The sequence below is a fragment of the Oxyura jamaicensis genome, chromosome 8, assembly GCF_011077185.1.
Source record: "Oxyura jamaicensis isolate SHBP4307 breed ruddy duck chromosome 8, BPBGC_Ojam_1.0, whole genome shotgun sequence".
Lineage (NCBI taxonomy): Eukaryota > Metazoa > Chordata > Aves > Anseriformes > Anatidae > Oxyura > Oxyura jamaicensis.
In genome coordinates, this window is record NC_048900.1 from 9,062,046 (window position 1) to 9,078,349 (window position 16,304).

Below are 16,304 nucleotides of genomic sequence, written 5' to 3' on the forward strand. Positions count from 1 at the left end.
CCCTGTTTATAATGGACTTAATGTGTTTTGAGCCATGTTAGGATAATATGCTCATAAAATAATTGTCATAAGGCAGTTGGTACTGTTTATAACAGTTTTCTCATCACGTTTGTTACTGTTTATTACTGAATGATTCTAATTAAAATTAATCTGAAATGCATTAGAAACAGTGCTAAGTGGTTTCATGTGTCTTGTGCATTTCTCTTGGCATCTTTCTAATCTTCTGAAGCTCCTTTCTTCTATTGACTCTGCCATGGTGATACTCTTCAGTCCCTAGAGCAGGAAAATGATCCTGATCATTCTTGACTGTGTCTTCGATGTTGTTGGCATACCACATTTGTTATCCTACTCACCTTCTTACTTACGCTGCTAAAATAATTCAGTAATATGGTGAATCAACCTGTTCTAGTACTTAAAGAGCTGGTCTGCATGGGGTCTCCTTACTTTGTCCTTTCCTCATGTTGAACATGTTTTTCAGCTTCAGTACTTATTTTGTTTAGCTTTCCAGCCTCACAAGACTTGAGGGTCAGTACTTCAGGGATCTTGTACTCCTGGCACACACAGTAAAGAGAGGCAGGCAAAACAGGATACGGTATTATTTAGAGTTCCTTTTACGCAATAAACCACAAGAACTATATTTACTGCAGACAGCATGGCAGCATTGGTTGTTCAGAGGGTAGGTAATTTCAGCACAGAAGACCAGGGCTTTGTTAAGTGGAGCTCAAGAGGTTTGTTCCAAGTGTGATAAAACTGAGTGATTTGGGGCCTTCTAATGAATATTAATCAGTGATTTTTAATGCAACTCAGATTCTTGAATGGTTTGTATATACTTGCTGAGCATAAGTGCTGTTTTCCAGGCAGAGAAAAGTGCTGCATCTTTCAAAGCACTTCTTTTCAGTTAAAGCTACTTAAATATGCAAGGCCTGTCCCCCTGTGTTGGCCTTACTGAGTTCTCTCAACTTATGTTCTCACAGACTTGTAAGGCAAATGTTCTTATAAGAAATACTGCTTAATAATGCTGTTTTTTGTTTTGTTTTCAGGCCCACGCTGTAATGTGGATATTGATGAATGTGCATCTAACCCTTGCCATAATGGTGGAACATGTATAAACGAAGTCAATGGCTTTCGGTGTGTATGTCCTGAAGGTTACCACCACCCTCACTGTCAGTCACAGGCAGATGGCTGTCTTAGTAATCCCTGTGTGCACGGTAACTGCACACACATCGTTAGTGGGTAAGTTCTTACCATCGTGTTAAATTTGTCTACCTTCTATGTCTTTTTTTGCCAGTTCCGTCTTGACTTAAGGTTTCTGTTTTTTTTTTTTTTCTTTTCTGTAATTTCTCAGATTAGGATGCCAGCTTATTTGCTGCCTATGACATAATCACAGTAAGGTGTAGACCTTTAGTCACCAGCTGCACCCTGTGCTGTTTCAGCGCAGGTTTTTCTGCCCTGCATGGGCATGTGGCGCAGGGTGGACTGCCATTGCATAAAGGGAGGGGTTGGTAATTCAAGTGAGTTCAATTAAAATAAAGAAATGGTCCCAAATTGAACATTTGGAGAGCAGTAGCTACATACTCCACCAAAATCTACAATGTTGATTATAGAGAAGAAACAGGAAGGAAGAAAGCTGCCGGGGAAATCTAGGTGTAACAACTGATTAGAGGGGTTTATATAAATGTAGTTCTTCAAGGCTTAGGAAAGGAGCTCAGTATGAAAAGTCAAGAAGAAAGTAAGAAATAGTAGTTCATGCCCTCCATCTTGTTCCTGTTTCTTCTGCAAAACTATTTAACATTTTGCCCCAGTAAAACCAGTCATTACATTTCTTGGAGAAAAGCATTCCTTTTTTTTTATTTTTTAAAAAAAGCAAGGCACCCTGTTTGAGTTGATGGATTGATAGTAAGCAATTGCCTTTGACCGTTTCCTCTAGCAGCTTTCTCAGGATCAAGAGATTTATTGCTAAGCAGGGGCTGTCTTTGAACAGTGTATCCAAGGCTGAGATTTCATCAGCTTTAGTCACACTGTTGCATGCCTGAGAGAAGAAAGAAAAGCTTTTTCTAGCCGTTTTGATAGCTGCAGTTGTTACTGAATCATCCCATCCAGGAAGACCAAATGCAGAGTTCAGGAGCCTTGAATGAAGACTTCATTTGTTAACGATGACTCTGTGCTAAATGAATGACATGGGTCCTGGGAGCACAGGGGCTGTGGAACTGGCAGGTGTGGGGAGGGAGGATGTGAAAGTTCCCAACTGTATGAGGGATAGTAGTGGATCCCAGACACATGCTGTGTCCTGGGAAGCATGGTCAGCACTTGGTGAGGAATGATTTGCCATTTCTGGTAGCTCTGTAGGGCAGGATTTGGAATTTTCTTGGAGCTGACAGCAACGCTGCCTTTATTTCTAATACAGCCTCCGTGTAAGTTTGGAAAAAAGCTGTTCTGGTTCATCTTGTCTGTTGTCACCTGCATTCATGCTTATGCCCATGTATACCTTATGCTCAGGGTCAGATAAACTAAGTCTTGTCTGCATGATGGCCAGCATGTATCTTGTGTGGCTGGAGTCCAGGGTGATTCACTGACACCTTGGTTCTATGTCATAGGGGTGGAGTGCTGCTCTGCTTCGAATTTTGAAACATGGTGGAGTAAACTGCTGCTGTTCCCAGCCAGCTGTTTTCATTTGTAACCACTACTTTGTATTAAATTAGCCTATTCATCTTTGGAACCTATTGTTCCCCTCCACTTTTTTTAGCCTTTTATTTTTCTGTCTTTGTTTAAATGTGTTGAGATGTCTTAACGAAACAGAAACATACTACTGAGTGCTGTGTGGACACTTAACAGGAGGGAGTATGGTTTTGAGAGTGTGAGTTTATTTTCACTATTTTGAAGAGAAGAAGAGTTATATCAAAATGTTCTCAAATTATTGTTGTTTTTGCCTTTTAAAGGTACAAGTGCGTCTGTGACCCAGGTTGGATAGGAGATTACTGTTCAACAGAAGGGAACGAGTGTAAATCAAACCCATGCCAGAACGGAGGAACTTGTGAGGATCTGTTGAATGGATATAGATGTACCTGTAGGAAAGGATTCAAAGGTGAACATTTGAAAATAATTGTTCTTTTTCCTTTCTGCTTTATTGTACCCTTAATGCCATTTTAATCTTTTGATTAAACTTCATGGAAATAGGAATCAAGAAGGAAAATGCCATTGTTATATGAGGTTGAATTGCAGTTGTTTCACATAGACGTGATATGGTAGTGGAATGCTTTGGAAGACCACATTTGGTTGAGTCTTGTTTGAACTTCGGAAATGTCCTGGTTGCAGTCAGCTTAATTTACTTTGTACATTAAAATTTTAGTTGTAAATTAACTTTGTAAATGTTAAACCGAGCTACATGAGTTATATACGTGCACTGGGAATTGGAGGGGCATTAATCCATTGGAAGTTCAATGCTCTTCTGTTCACAATAACTTTCTGAAGTGTAGAAACTCTTTAATGGGGAAATAGGGTTCCTTGGAATGTTGATGCTTTTTTTTTTCAGATATCTAAGTGCAGAAAAGATGCTTCGGGAGGGAAGAAAAAAGATAGTAATACTGTAATTGTAGCATGAAAGCAGCTATAGGCATGCAGTGAGATGGATGAGTTTGTCTCATTCCACAAGAGATGTTGCACAGGCAACACTGTTTAATGCACAGCTCATCGGAATGTGATAAGCTAATTTTTCAATGAAAAAGTTATGCCTAGTAGGGGCACTGTCAAAGAATGCTGATGAACTTTTTGGCCGGTGAATAAATGGCTAAGTTTTCAGTTATTAGCAATGGCTCCACAAAAACTAGTCAAAGGAGGAAGAAGAAAGTGTTAGAACTGGGTTATAAGGGTAATGTGAAAACTAGAAGAGCAAATAGAAAGATGTGATCAGAGTAACAATGGGAAAAGATATTAAAGAAGACTAAAACTTTGTTTAAGCAGTAGTAGCTGCATCTTCGTACCTGTCTTACTTACTGTCTATCTTCTCTGCAAGCAGGCTTTGAGAGTCTATCTTTCACAGGCAGGAATTTTACACCATTTGCTTCCCTATCTCTCTCTACAGCTCAGTGCAGTGAGTTTGTCTTCCTGTCACTCCTCAAAATAACTTATGTTAGTTGGAATTACTGTGTCTGCTGTCCTCTTGTACTCACTGAGCCCATGAGGAGTGGTCTGATCATTTTCTTCTGCTGAGATTTTTCAAATGTGGAAATGCTGTCCACTGCTGTGTAGGATAATCATGCAAGTTGCAATCCTTTTTCATTCTTCTGAGAAGCACCAAGCTCTTAGCAGTATATTCTCTTGTTTTTTCCCTTTCTGCACTCCAGGTGTGAACTGCCAGGTAGTGGTTGCTCCTTGTTCCCCTGATCCTTGTGAGAACTCAGGAATTTGCCAAGAATCTCCTGATGCTGAAGGCTACACCTGCCAGTGTGCCCCTGGCTGGGAAGGTAATGTGGACGGGGAACATAAAGTACTCTGAACACTGAACAATGTTGGCATTGAGCCTTTTGATCACTGACACAATGAGAGGTCTTACTTCTGGGCTCTCCATGTTTTAGGGGAGAGATGTACAGTGGATATCGATGAATGTCTCTCAAAGCCCTGCAAAAATCATGCTTTGTGCCATAATATTCAAGGCAGTTACCTGTGTGAATGTCGTCCAGGCTTCACTGGAGGAGACTGTGACAGTAACATTGATGACTGCCTGTCAAGTGAGTATCAGTGGATTATTCTGTGTTTTCTCCTTTTACCTAGAGATAATTTTGCTTTACTATTGATGACTACTATCTGACAGATGCTCAAACTTCCTCTATAATGTCTTACCAGGGGTGGGGGAAACACCTCAAAACCTCAGCCTTGTAATACTTGCATGGTTAAGGCAGGCAAAATCCATTACATTTAGATGCTAGAAATGGACTGTTGTATCCTAACTGATTATAGGAGTTATTCTCAGATTCCTGACTTGAAATGATCCTTAGGATCTACATACTTTAATGAGGAACACTGTTTAATGAAGAATTTCATTTGCCTGAAATTTTAATATGCAAAGTTAAAGTAACATTGCAGGGCTTACCTGTATTTCCAAGTTAAACTTGACTGAGGTGTGGTGGGAATCTGAGGCATAGCAGACCTTCCTGAAATGTCTCTGTCTGACATTAGTATTCTGGAAAGGGTGAGTTCTATTGCTGTTCCAGTTAATCCATGTTTGAAAGCAAACTGAGCAGCAGGAAGGCACTGTATTCCCGAATAGGTATCAGCTGCAGGAGGGTAAGCCATACAGTGGTGAGTCTTGAAATAGTTTAAATTACAAGAAAGTAAATAAATGCTCATTTCATGCCCTTGACAGTGCTCTTTACAAGGGAAACCAAATACATACTGAATTATTTTTCTTGCTGGGCATATTCTGTATCATCAGATAAAATCAGTCTCCTGGAAAGTGTTGTTAGTTTAAAAGCTCATCCATTACTATTTGAAAAGTGCTTTATCATACCTTGGAGTCGATCACAATATGCTGTTTCTTTTCAATAGGCAGCCAATTAAAAAAGTAAAAAGGACTAAGTAGTTTTTATTGGAATAGCTTAAAACCAAACCCAAGTCTTTCAGACTTCAGGTATGAATTTAGATGGTCATGTTTTGCATTGAAAAAAAAATAAATTTGTGACTGCTGTAGAGAAGAATCCAGGTAATTCCAAGACATCTGGCTCAGCCTGAGTTTTGGCTTACCACTTTCTGAGCAAACAGGTAGAGTACAAAAAAATGATACTTCAGTGCATTGCTCCAAAACTTTGTTTCCTGAAACCAACAAAAATGTGGCTTGTCCCTTTAGGTTTTACATGGGTGTCTGAAGATAAAAACATTTTAAGTGTTCATCATTCTTTATTTAACAGCTGGAAAATCTCTCTGAGCTGTGAGATTCATCCAGTGTTGTCTGTTATGTAGCACACCCATGAGGTTGAAGAAGAATTTCCAATTACTGCTACAGCTGATTTCATTTAGCATAACAAAAACCTTCCATGGCTTGAGCCAAATGTCTTTAATCTATGAAGCAAACAAATCCTCCAATAACAAGAACTTATTGAAAAGTTGATACTCTAGTCTCCATTTTCTGCCAATAAATGTGCAGCACAGAGCATTAACACACAGCTTTTGGCTTCAGTCATAAGTGGTTGGCTCTTATAGACACAATGTTTTATAGCTGCCAGGGGTCTTGCTTTGAATGTGCTCTTTCTCTGCAGTAGTCAGATGACCTTTAAATGGATGCAGGTGTCTGTCTTATAACACAAATTTTTATCATGTGAGCATATTTCTCAGTCAATAAATGAGCTTTAATTACCTTTCACATCTGTTTTCTTCGTTTACCAGCACAAAATGATCTTGTACTTAAGTTGAACTGCAAATTTTTGGATGAGTTTATTTGCATTCTAAAGTTTGTATTTTAGTAGTACTTTTGTAGATATTCATAGATTTAAAAAACAATGGACTTTTTCCCATCTTTTCCTCCCTCCTCTCTATTTCCCTCACTGTCTTTACATATGCAGGCTTTTGGACTAAGGAAGGCAGAGTAGAAAAGGAAGCTGGCTTCAGAGGCAGTATCTGACATAGAAATGTAGTTCTTAAATCTTAAAGTGGAAGGAGCAAAGCAGGAAGAAACTACTGAGTGAGTGGTTGAGATCTTTCAAGTAGATTAGTACTTGTGGAAGTAGAAGGAATAGAGTAGTAGGGGGTGGCTTGGACCAAGATATAGGTGATGCACAAATAAAGAGTGTGGTTGTAATAAAGAAAGTGCCAAGAAATGCAGAGGTGAGAAGAATCCAAGGCTGAGTATGAATTTTTGGACTTTTCCACCAGCCTTTCTTCAGTCAACCTTTGACACTGGGAAGAATGCTAAGCACTTAATTATGTGTAAGTGCTTATATATATACAAATTTATGCATACACATTTGATTTTAATGTACTGCTTGCATGCTTAGAATTAAGCATACAAGTTCTCTTCTGTCTTGAGAGTGTCTGGACAAAGAATGGGTTAAGTTTTTCTTGTGAAGAAGACTTGGAAAGGAAGAAGAAATTGTTGTTGAGCTGTTGGTATTGTCTTATCAGTAGGCATTCTTCAAAAAAGCAGAGTTTGAATTTTAGACTGAGAGACTTAGGTTTTGGTTGAACAAATCTTAGCAGAGAAACCTTTAGGCCCTGAAGCTTTGTCTTGATCCACACCTCCTTGTGAATTCATTATTGGTAATACTTTGCAATTATCTCTTCCATAAAGTGGCTCAGGAAAACTTGCAGTTTGTTACCCTCTGGGCTGTGTAATACTTTTATTTTTCCTTTTCCGTAAAGGCTACAGGTATAGGGTTTTTTAAAAACCTCTGGGTTTTTACTGTTACCCACTTGGATGCTTAATGTCATGCTTCTATTTTAGATCCCTGCCAAAACGGAGCTTCATGTGTGGATGGGATAAACTCTTTCTCATGTATCTGCCTACCTGGTTTTCATGGAGATAAATGTCAAACAGATACCAACGAATGTCTGAGTGAACCATGCAGGAATGGAGGCACGTGCACGCACTATGTCAACAGCTACACATGCAAGTGTCAGCCTGGGTTTGAGGGAACCAACTGTGAGAACAACATTGACGAATGCACTGAGAGGTGAGAACTGCACTGCTGTACTGAAGAGTCACAAAAGGTGTGCTTGTGGGTTCAAAGCACTTTTTAAAGATGAGGATCTGCTTTCCTGCCTTCTGTCATTGAGACATGCTTGCAATACACGTAAGGAAAACTTGCTTACCTTGTGCAGGATACCAGCTGAAAGATAGCTGCCTGTCAAAGTTGGTCTTGTGTTTGCAAGACTTGTTAGATGCTGAGTTCCTTCATTAGAAGCTTAGTTCCAAAGCTTAGAGGAATATGACAGTGTTTAACAAATGTTAAGACAGTAACAGATGTTTTATTAACTTAATAAAACAAATAATATGTCTTTTTGGTAAGTACATTATTATAAAATAGGGAAATGAATTGACTGATTATGAACAATTACTGTGTTGAGAAATAGAAAAACTGCAAAAATGGTAGCAATGGCCAACTCTGAGAAAGGCAAGAAAGTTAAATTAGCACTGAGTTCAGTGCAAATAGTGGAAGCCAAAAGGTAGGAAAAGCTATGGAGAGGCAACCAAGCATTAAAGGCACTAAATCCACAAATTTTGTACTGGAAAGGTTTAATCATCAGATTTATGCCCATAAATTAGTTGGGGGTTAGCAGTGTGGAGGTTAGAAACAGGTCATTTTAAGAGAGAGGTAGGGAACTGAGATAAAATGCTCAACAGCTTGTCCTTGTGTAGTTGGTTCTCTTGGTACTCTTTAAAAACGCGTTGAGGGTTAACTCTGTGTATCCATCATCTTTCTGCATATTTATTTTAAGCTTCATTAGGATGGATGTAAGTAACTTTAGATTCTCAGATGGAAACAATTTCTAATACAGCCTGAAATGATTTAAAAAACAAAATCAAAATATCTTCTGTTCAATCTGGTTTCAGTAAATAAGGTGCTTAAATGTAGAGCTCTTTCTATTCTCATGCATTTTGTCTGCAAAGCGAAGATCTTTCTTATCTTTTATAAAATTGCAGTTGTGGGGGAGGAATTATTTTAACATCTTAAGAATAGGATTGTGTCACTGATGAGGGTGTGTTTAATTTGCACAACAGTTGTTTAATCAAGTGAAGTATGTTGGGTGTTTTAGCAGAACGCCTGGTTCTTCCCTGAGGTTCATCCTGGTTGTTTTCCTTATCAGTCAGAATAGAAACCAGTCTTGCAGGTATGAATGAAGCACCTAGCAATTCTTACACGGTCTGCCAAGCTAAACCAGTCACACCTTCTCCACCAAAATTTACTGAGCCATACTTAAGAGCACGATGATGGTTGGTTAATTTGAATTTGGTTCAAGTGATTCTTCCTTGTCTTGTGTGAGAACTCCTATGAGAGTGCCATCTTTTTTTGGAGGTGGGTGCCTGATTGCCGTGAAACATGCCAGGTGGCTTGTAGTTCCTGTCTTTTCCTCTTTTTGTCATGAATGTTAAGGGCAGTTTTTGCTCCTTGTAAAATGGAATTCAGCCCGCAAGGCAGAAGAACTGCTGTGACAAATAGGTTGGTGTTGACATCTCTAACATAATTACAGTCAGAATTTAGATATTTAAAACTTGCAAGGAGATGAATCAGTCACTTCTCTCACGGAAAGTACCCTTTGACAGTGCACAAGACAGATAACAGGCAGGAATTCATTTTGTTCACTCTGTCAAGACGATTATCTTGAGTGTGATCTAGGGTTATTTTCAGAGGAGCAGGAGATTCCTGGCAGGCATTTCTTTAGAGGAAAATACTGTAAGGAGTTAATTTTGCATGAGGTACCAATTTTCCCAGTAAGTTCTCTGTAGGACATGTACTCTGGCAGGATTTCTTATGATCAGAAGGTTGGGGGGAACGATTCCTTTGATCTGAATTCTGCCAGTGCATATGTGAGTAGTTTTACAAATCAAGGACTTAAGTAAGGTTCTCATGAGAAGAAGAGGAAGGGATTTAGCAGTACCAATGCTTTCACATGAATTCAATGAAGAGCATGCTTGTGTTTTGCATGTTATGAAATTTTTCCTTGAGAAAACATACCTTTGACTCCTTTGAAGCTTAAAAAAAAAGGGCAAATTGTTTTCTCATAATTTGTAATGCAATTAGAATTCATAATAAAACTTGTGTACAGTTTATCAGTTTGAACAAACTATGTGATACAGTACTGGTTGTAGTGATATTGAACCTGGGACAATTTCTTTCTATGAGAAATTAACTCTATCACTGATGACTCATTGAAACCCTGGTTTACTTTTTAGCTCATCAAGGTAAAAGACAGTAAACTGGAGTCCCACCGAAATTACTCTTATCTATTTCTTTAATTGGAGCTTACTGCTGTACAGATGATCCTGCAATCTGGTTTCCTGTCTCATTTCAGTTATGTTTATGTACTGTCTTTGGCTATGAGCTTATTGCATTTTGTCTCATTGTACCTTTGCTCTCGCTCTTGCAGCTCCTGTTTCAATGGTGGTACCTGCGTGGATGGCATCAATTCTTTTACCTGCCAGTGTCCAGTGGGATTTACGGGACCCTTCTGCCTCATGGAAATTAATGAGTGTGATTCGCATCCGTGCTTGAACAAAGGGTCTTGCGTGGACAGCCTAGGCACATACCGATGTATATGTCCATTGGGTTACACTGGGAAGAACTGTCAGGTGGGTGGTATATCTTGCCTGTTCTGTACAGGTAACTAACTGTTGTTTGAACGGTTCAACAGCAGAAGTTACTGGTCAGATGTGAGGCAGCAAACATGGCAAGTGCTTTTGCTCCATCGGTTTTGGTAAGAGGTAGTTGGTGTGTTACCCCAGGGGAAACTTAATCCAGAGCCTCTCTGTAGCAGAGCAAGCGCCCCTGGTCAAAACTCTGGAAATCCAAAAGCGTCTGTTTGCAAGAAGGAGAAAAATGCTTGTGGTTGGTTGGTTGGTTTTTTTTTTTTTTTGGAGGACAGGTGTTACTGGAAATTTCTAAATAAGTGTGTTTTTAATGAAAACAGCTGTTAGTTTTGAAAATGCTGCATTTCATTTGAAGCATAACTGTCCTAACTCAAGACAGAATACTGTGTTTAAAGAAAAAATACCACTTAAATGGAAGAATATCAATCTGGTTAGCAGGACGTGGAGTTACCTGTTCTCTTTTGTACAGTCATATAGTTCTTCTAGGTTGATTAAAACTTTTTGGTTTTCCTCCCTGCATATAAAGTCAGCAAAAGTTTTGGGGCAGTAACTGAAGTGATGATCCTATTCACAACTTCAATAAAAAGCTCTAGTCTTTCTTACATACTTAAGTTCAGGCAATTTAGTTTTCCACAATAAACATAGGAGCTGCAAACCCATAAGGAAAATGACTGACTAGTACCTATTAGACTGATGTGAATTTGACTGTTTGCCAGAAATACAAAGACATTGCAAGAGATGAGTTACAGATTAAATGGGAAAATGTTATTTTGACAATGTTCCAGTTTCCTTTTTAGAATTAATACATTTAATTTCAGCCACGATGCTCGGTTCTAAGTATAGAAATACTTGAATTTAAGTTGTGAAACTTGGCATATCACAGTGGAAGCACAGTGCTGATTTCCTTTTTCAAATTAGAATGATTTCTTTTCCTGTGCTTATCAAAATAGCAAGAATGATTTGAGGCGCTCTCCTGCTTTGGAACAGCAAACACCATTTTGGCTTCTTTCATAACAAGTCTGAGTGCTGCTGCCATTAAAAAAAAGATGGTGAATGTCTAAAACTACTGGAAAGCACTAACATTTTGCAAGAATTTTGAAACTGTCTTTTGTGCTAATGTCTTCATACCACGGTGGGTGTTAGATAAGCATTTTAGTAGCAGTGGGGGATGTGCATTTCCAGAAGTACATTGCTAGACAGTAAATTGTCAGGTCTGTTTCTAAGTATTGCTAATGGAGGAAGTGAATGCAAAGTAATGAAGTGATAGGAAAAAGGCGGCCCCTCTGCTGCCCCAATTACGCATTCTGGGCACACCACTTAAACCTCATTGGGAGAATTAGCATTGAGAGTGATTGTAAAGTCCTGTGCAGTTTAGTAGTTCCTCTTCTGTTATGTTTGCTTTGTTATTACTTGAGAAAAGGATTAATGTTCCTGTCCCCAAATTAAAAGTGGATTCTCAGAAAGTCTGCTTGCTTTACATTCAGAGAAGTTTGATCACGTTGTATTACTCCCTTTGTACAAGAAATCTGAACTTTCTAAACTTAAAAAGCATTACTGAAAGCTGTATTGGAAAGAATTATAGATAACAGCTACACTGTAGTTCTTGTCTTAGGGGAAAATTGGCTTGACCTAATTAGCAAAGCTAAATACACAGAACAGAATCAGACAATGATTCATAAGTTATGGAATTTGCATGTAAAATAGCTACTCATTACAAATGCAGAAGCAAGAGGCTCGGTGTTTTTCTTCTTCACACTCAAATGAGTGTGATAAAACTGAATTCCAAGTTTCTTTTTGGTTGCCTGTGAAAGCACAGATTTTTCTTTTTTTAGTCTTTTTGGGGAGATGGTTTGCATCTGAAAAGCAGAACTTTCTGCAGTTGAAATTGTGTTTTGCAGCCAAGGTTCAGTACTACTCACTTTACAAACCTCATCCTTCCCTCAAGTCAGATTGAAATCAATCAAATAGCTGTATTACTTTGAAGGCTAAGTGCTCAAAAAGGAAGTGATAGTTAGTGGCTGGTTTATATTAAATCAGACAGTTATTCTGAGTCCCCACTCCACTTTCATATGATGATTTACTAATAATTTCAGTCTGTTTAGATATTGTGCTCTTTTGTATGTGGAATCAAGAAAGGCAGTATACTCCGACCCATTTTCAGTTCCTAAAACAGTTCTAGGATTTCAAATGGATCTCCAAAGACAGAAAAATTCAGAGAGCATACTAGGGCAAATGGGGCCAAAAGCAAGTGTGGTGAGCTAATGAAACGAAAAGCAAAGAGCAAAATGTGGAACACATCTGTTACCCTTTAAAAAAAAAAAGAAGGTGGAGGGAGTTTGGGAGAAGAAAAAGGACCTGTTACTGTTGATAGGTGGAAGATTCCTACTTAAGTAGAAATGGAAGCCCAATTTGAAATAAATCTGCATTTTCTTAAACCCAGCCAGGTAAAGCTCTGCAGCCAGCCAGCTCTGTATGGCAAGGTGTGAGGATCAGCTTAGTGATGAAATTATGCTGCCACCTGGGGTTTACTTTCCTGTATGTTTGCTCTTTCATAGGCATACAAGCACTTAGCTTAGACTTGGGAAGTACTCTCCCTTTCTTTCCAATACTACGTGGAACAAGTTTTGCAGAGCCTACCATCCTTTCTTTGCCTCTTGAACTCTATACTTTGGTGTTTCTTATTGCTCTTGCTATACATCTTGTTGTGTTTTTCACTCTGCAGACACCTATGGATCTATGCAGCAGGTCTCCCTGTAAGAACAAGGGCACATGTCTCCAAACTGGAGCCCAGACTCGATGCGTCTGCCCTTCTGGCTGGACTGGTGCTTACTGCGATGTGCCCAACGTCTCCTGTCAAGTGGCAGCTTCACAAAGGGGTAAATAAGCATCTTTGGTGCTTTAACCAAAAGTATGTCCCAGGGCATCATTAATCCATGCCTCCTTTCCTCAAATGACTGCGGACACATGCATTGGAAATCTCAGAGAGCTTCACCTCTAAGAGGTCGGTCACAGCCACTTCTAAGCCAGAAAACTCTCTGCAAGGTTGTACTGGGAGTCAAGGCTTTCTTGGTTTTCCATGACATACGACACTGGTTTCTACCATAAAATTAGAATATTTTTTAAGAGAGATTGAAAATCTTTCCAAAGTCTGTTTCAGTAATACTTTTTTACATGGACTGCCTTTTTGGAAAATACATTGGCTATTTATCCTTCTGCTAAATCCCAGGCAGGCCAGGTTTAAGGCATGTTGCCTTTGTCTGTGAAAGGCATCTTGTAACTCCTTACCTTTCAAGGTATTTTCTCAGAGAAGACTGGCTACTAAGTGCCCACTTTAGCAACAGCTAAGACTGTTGCCCCAGGTATTAATTTCCTACTTCAAATACTGCATGTGTAAAATATCTTCTTCCTATAAGGTGTCTTGGAGCCCAGGCTCTTGAACAGTGTCATGCCAGTTTCAGTCAGGGAAATCCAAATAAGCAGACTCCTTGTCTAAGGAGCAAGCTGTCAAGCTTCGATAATTTTAGCATACATTCTTAGGTATGTTGAACCTTCATCCTGCAACAGAGATGTGTATCTACTTCAGAGATGTGTATTCACCTGCCAGTGGTAAAATAATTCAGCAATGCCTGTAACTCATGCTAGTGTGGTTGGTCCACACTAGCATGAGTTACCACTAGGTGGTTGATCCAAATGTGGCAGAGCAGGGACTTCATTCAGAAGACGGTTGTGGTTCTGACTCATTGTGATTTAAAGAGTAACTTAAATTTTTCAATTTCACGCTTTCAATTCATTGGGTCAATTCCTGGCCGAGCTACCAACACTGATGGCAGGCATGTTTTATGTGTTTGTTCACTTTATTTAACTTTGTTTCAGGAGTCACCGTGGATCAGTTGTGCCAGCACTCTGGTCATTGCCTGAATGTTGGAAACACGCACCGCTGTCAGTGCCGGGTGGGTTACACGGGCAGCTACTGCGAGGAGCAGCTGGATGAATGTGACTCCAGCCCATGCCAGAACGGTGCCACCTGCCGGGATCACCTGGGTGGATACCAGTGTGAGGTAAGGCACAGTGCTCTAGTAGGAAGTGTCCTAAATACTTAGAGCATCGTATTGCAAAGGCATAGAAAGAAATCAAACGTGTAAGTGGTAGAATAGATTCTAAGGGGGATAAAAGCAACCTATACCTGGAAACAAATTAATATAGCTGTGGCAGAAGCAGTGCTCCTGCAAGACTTTTTTAAAAACTGAACGGAAGTGTGTTTGCAAGGGAGGTATAGTTGACTGGCATTTGAGCTCCTTCTTCCTCAGAGGTGGGAGTTCATATCTTAATTTTTTTTTCCTTGATGTGGTTTATATTAAAATAAATTTGTCATCCATTAAAGGAATGTAGTATTCACCCTGTTGGGCAGGCAAATTATCCCTTGCCTTTCAAAGTGGGGGATGCCATCCACTGCCTTCCAAGTCTTACAAGCTGACGTAGAGAGTACTGTAGACTATGAGATTATGACATACTAACCTTCCTAAGGTTTGGAAAATGTCAGAACACCTTGGAAGCACAAGCCCAGAAGGAAAGGATGGATCTTACGTAAACCTTAAGTCAAAACTTCCAAGCCAATCTCAGTGCCAAGAAGTTTCAGGATTTGATTCCTGTATTTTACAGAAAAAAGTCACTCAAATTCAGACATGTATTGTACAGCTGAGTAGTCATGTGGTCAAGTTGTGTGTTTAAACTGTCTGTCTGTGCAGCCCCTGAAATCACTTGCAATTGTACAGCTACAAAGGAAGTTATAATCTGTCCCTTTGAAGATTCACTTTGTCTGTATTAGCCTTTCTCAGATGTCTGCTAATGTATCTGTTAGGAAAAGATTACTGACATGTATTTTTATACTGGTAGTGTGTGCCTGGATACCAGGGTGTCAACTGCGAATATGAAGTGGATGAGTGCCAGTTTCAGCCCTGCCAGAATGGAGGAACGTGTATAGACCTCGTCAACCATTTCAAGTGCTCCTGTCCACCAGGCACTCGGGGTATGAATCTCAGCAATTAAGTGAACGTTACAAGAATGAATTTTCCTTTCTGACTGGTTTCCTGACAGAGTCTAAAGGGAATGCATTATTTTCTTTGAAGAATGTTCCCAAAGTGCACTGAATCCCTTGAGATACATATTTTCCCTTTAAAAATAAATATGTAAATTAGGCTATGGGATCTGTCTTTCAGAGCTTTCTTTTTCTTTCTTTTAAAGGAATAGGTCATGACAGTGTCCTCTGAGAATAGATGATGCCTCTTTTGCAATGGGGGTGGCCTAGATTGCCATTAAGGTCTCTCCCAACTCTATCTGCTTCAGTAAATCCAGGGTTTCTTTTTAGTTAAGATGCTATGAAATATACAGAAAACTTGCTTAGTTCTTCCATAATTTCCAGTGTCCTCATTTAAATTTTGGCCATGCATTGTCCTCTCTTGGAGCCTTTTGTGCAAATAGTTTAATGCCTGTAGGGTAGCTGAAACTGTTTCAGCAACTTCAAGCTCTTTTAATAAAAGCTTTTCTTAAAAAAAAGACTAGCTACATAATGGCAGGTCACAGTAAGTATGATTCCACAGCTTGTTTAATACCATGTTTCTTGAAAACTAACCTTAATTTCCCTGTTAAATCTGGCCACTTGGCTGCTCTACCTTCTAGTGTTAAATATTAAAGACTGCAGAGAGAACGCATTTTTTAACCCATCATCAAATGTTTTCTTGACTTTTTTTCCTGGCATCTTATTTCTCAAATCAGTTAGATTTTACATGCCTCTGAATTCACTTTTTATTTCTGAAGTATGTCACCTCAAGGTAGGCAAAACCTCCAGATGCATGTTAGATAGGTATGAACCAGAAATTTAGTCGTAAGTACACTTAACAATCTAACATTTGCCTCCTACACATGAATATTACCAGTTTGTTCAGTGTGGCTGTCAGCACATCTCACCAGTTTGGATAAGTGTTTATTTTATTGCTAATCATTGTGTTCAACA

At 39.3% G+C, this 16,304-nt stretch overlaps 1 protein-coding gene across 1 annotated transcript in view; it reads left to right on the forward strand.

The window, feature by feature from the left end:
* NOTCH2 (notch receptor 2) overlaps positions 1–16,304 on the forward strand; it is an 85,197-nt gene that overhangs the window by 50,258 nt on the left and 18,635 nt on the right. Inside the window, exons 13-21 of the mRNA XM_035333010.1 lie at positions 1,041–1,233; positions 2,937–3,082; positions 4,341–4,460; positions 4,572–4,724; positions 7,430–7,658; positions 10,075–10,276; positions 13,017–13,170; positions 14,168–14,352; positions 15,188–15,320. Of these exons, the coding sequence (XP_035188901.1) occupies positions 1,041–1,233; positions 2,937–3,082; positions 4,341–4,460; positions 4,572–4,724; positions 7,430–7,658; positions 10,075–10,276; positions 13,017–13,170; positions 14,168–14,352; positions 15,188–15,320 (1,515 nt within the window). The remainder of the gene's footprint in view (positions 1–1,040; positions 1,234–2,936; positions 3,083–4,340; positions 4,461–4,571; positions 4,725–7,429; positions 7,659–10,074; positions 10,277–13,016; positions 13,171–14,167; positions 14,353–15,187; positions 15,321–16,304) is intronic.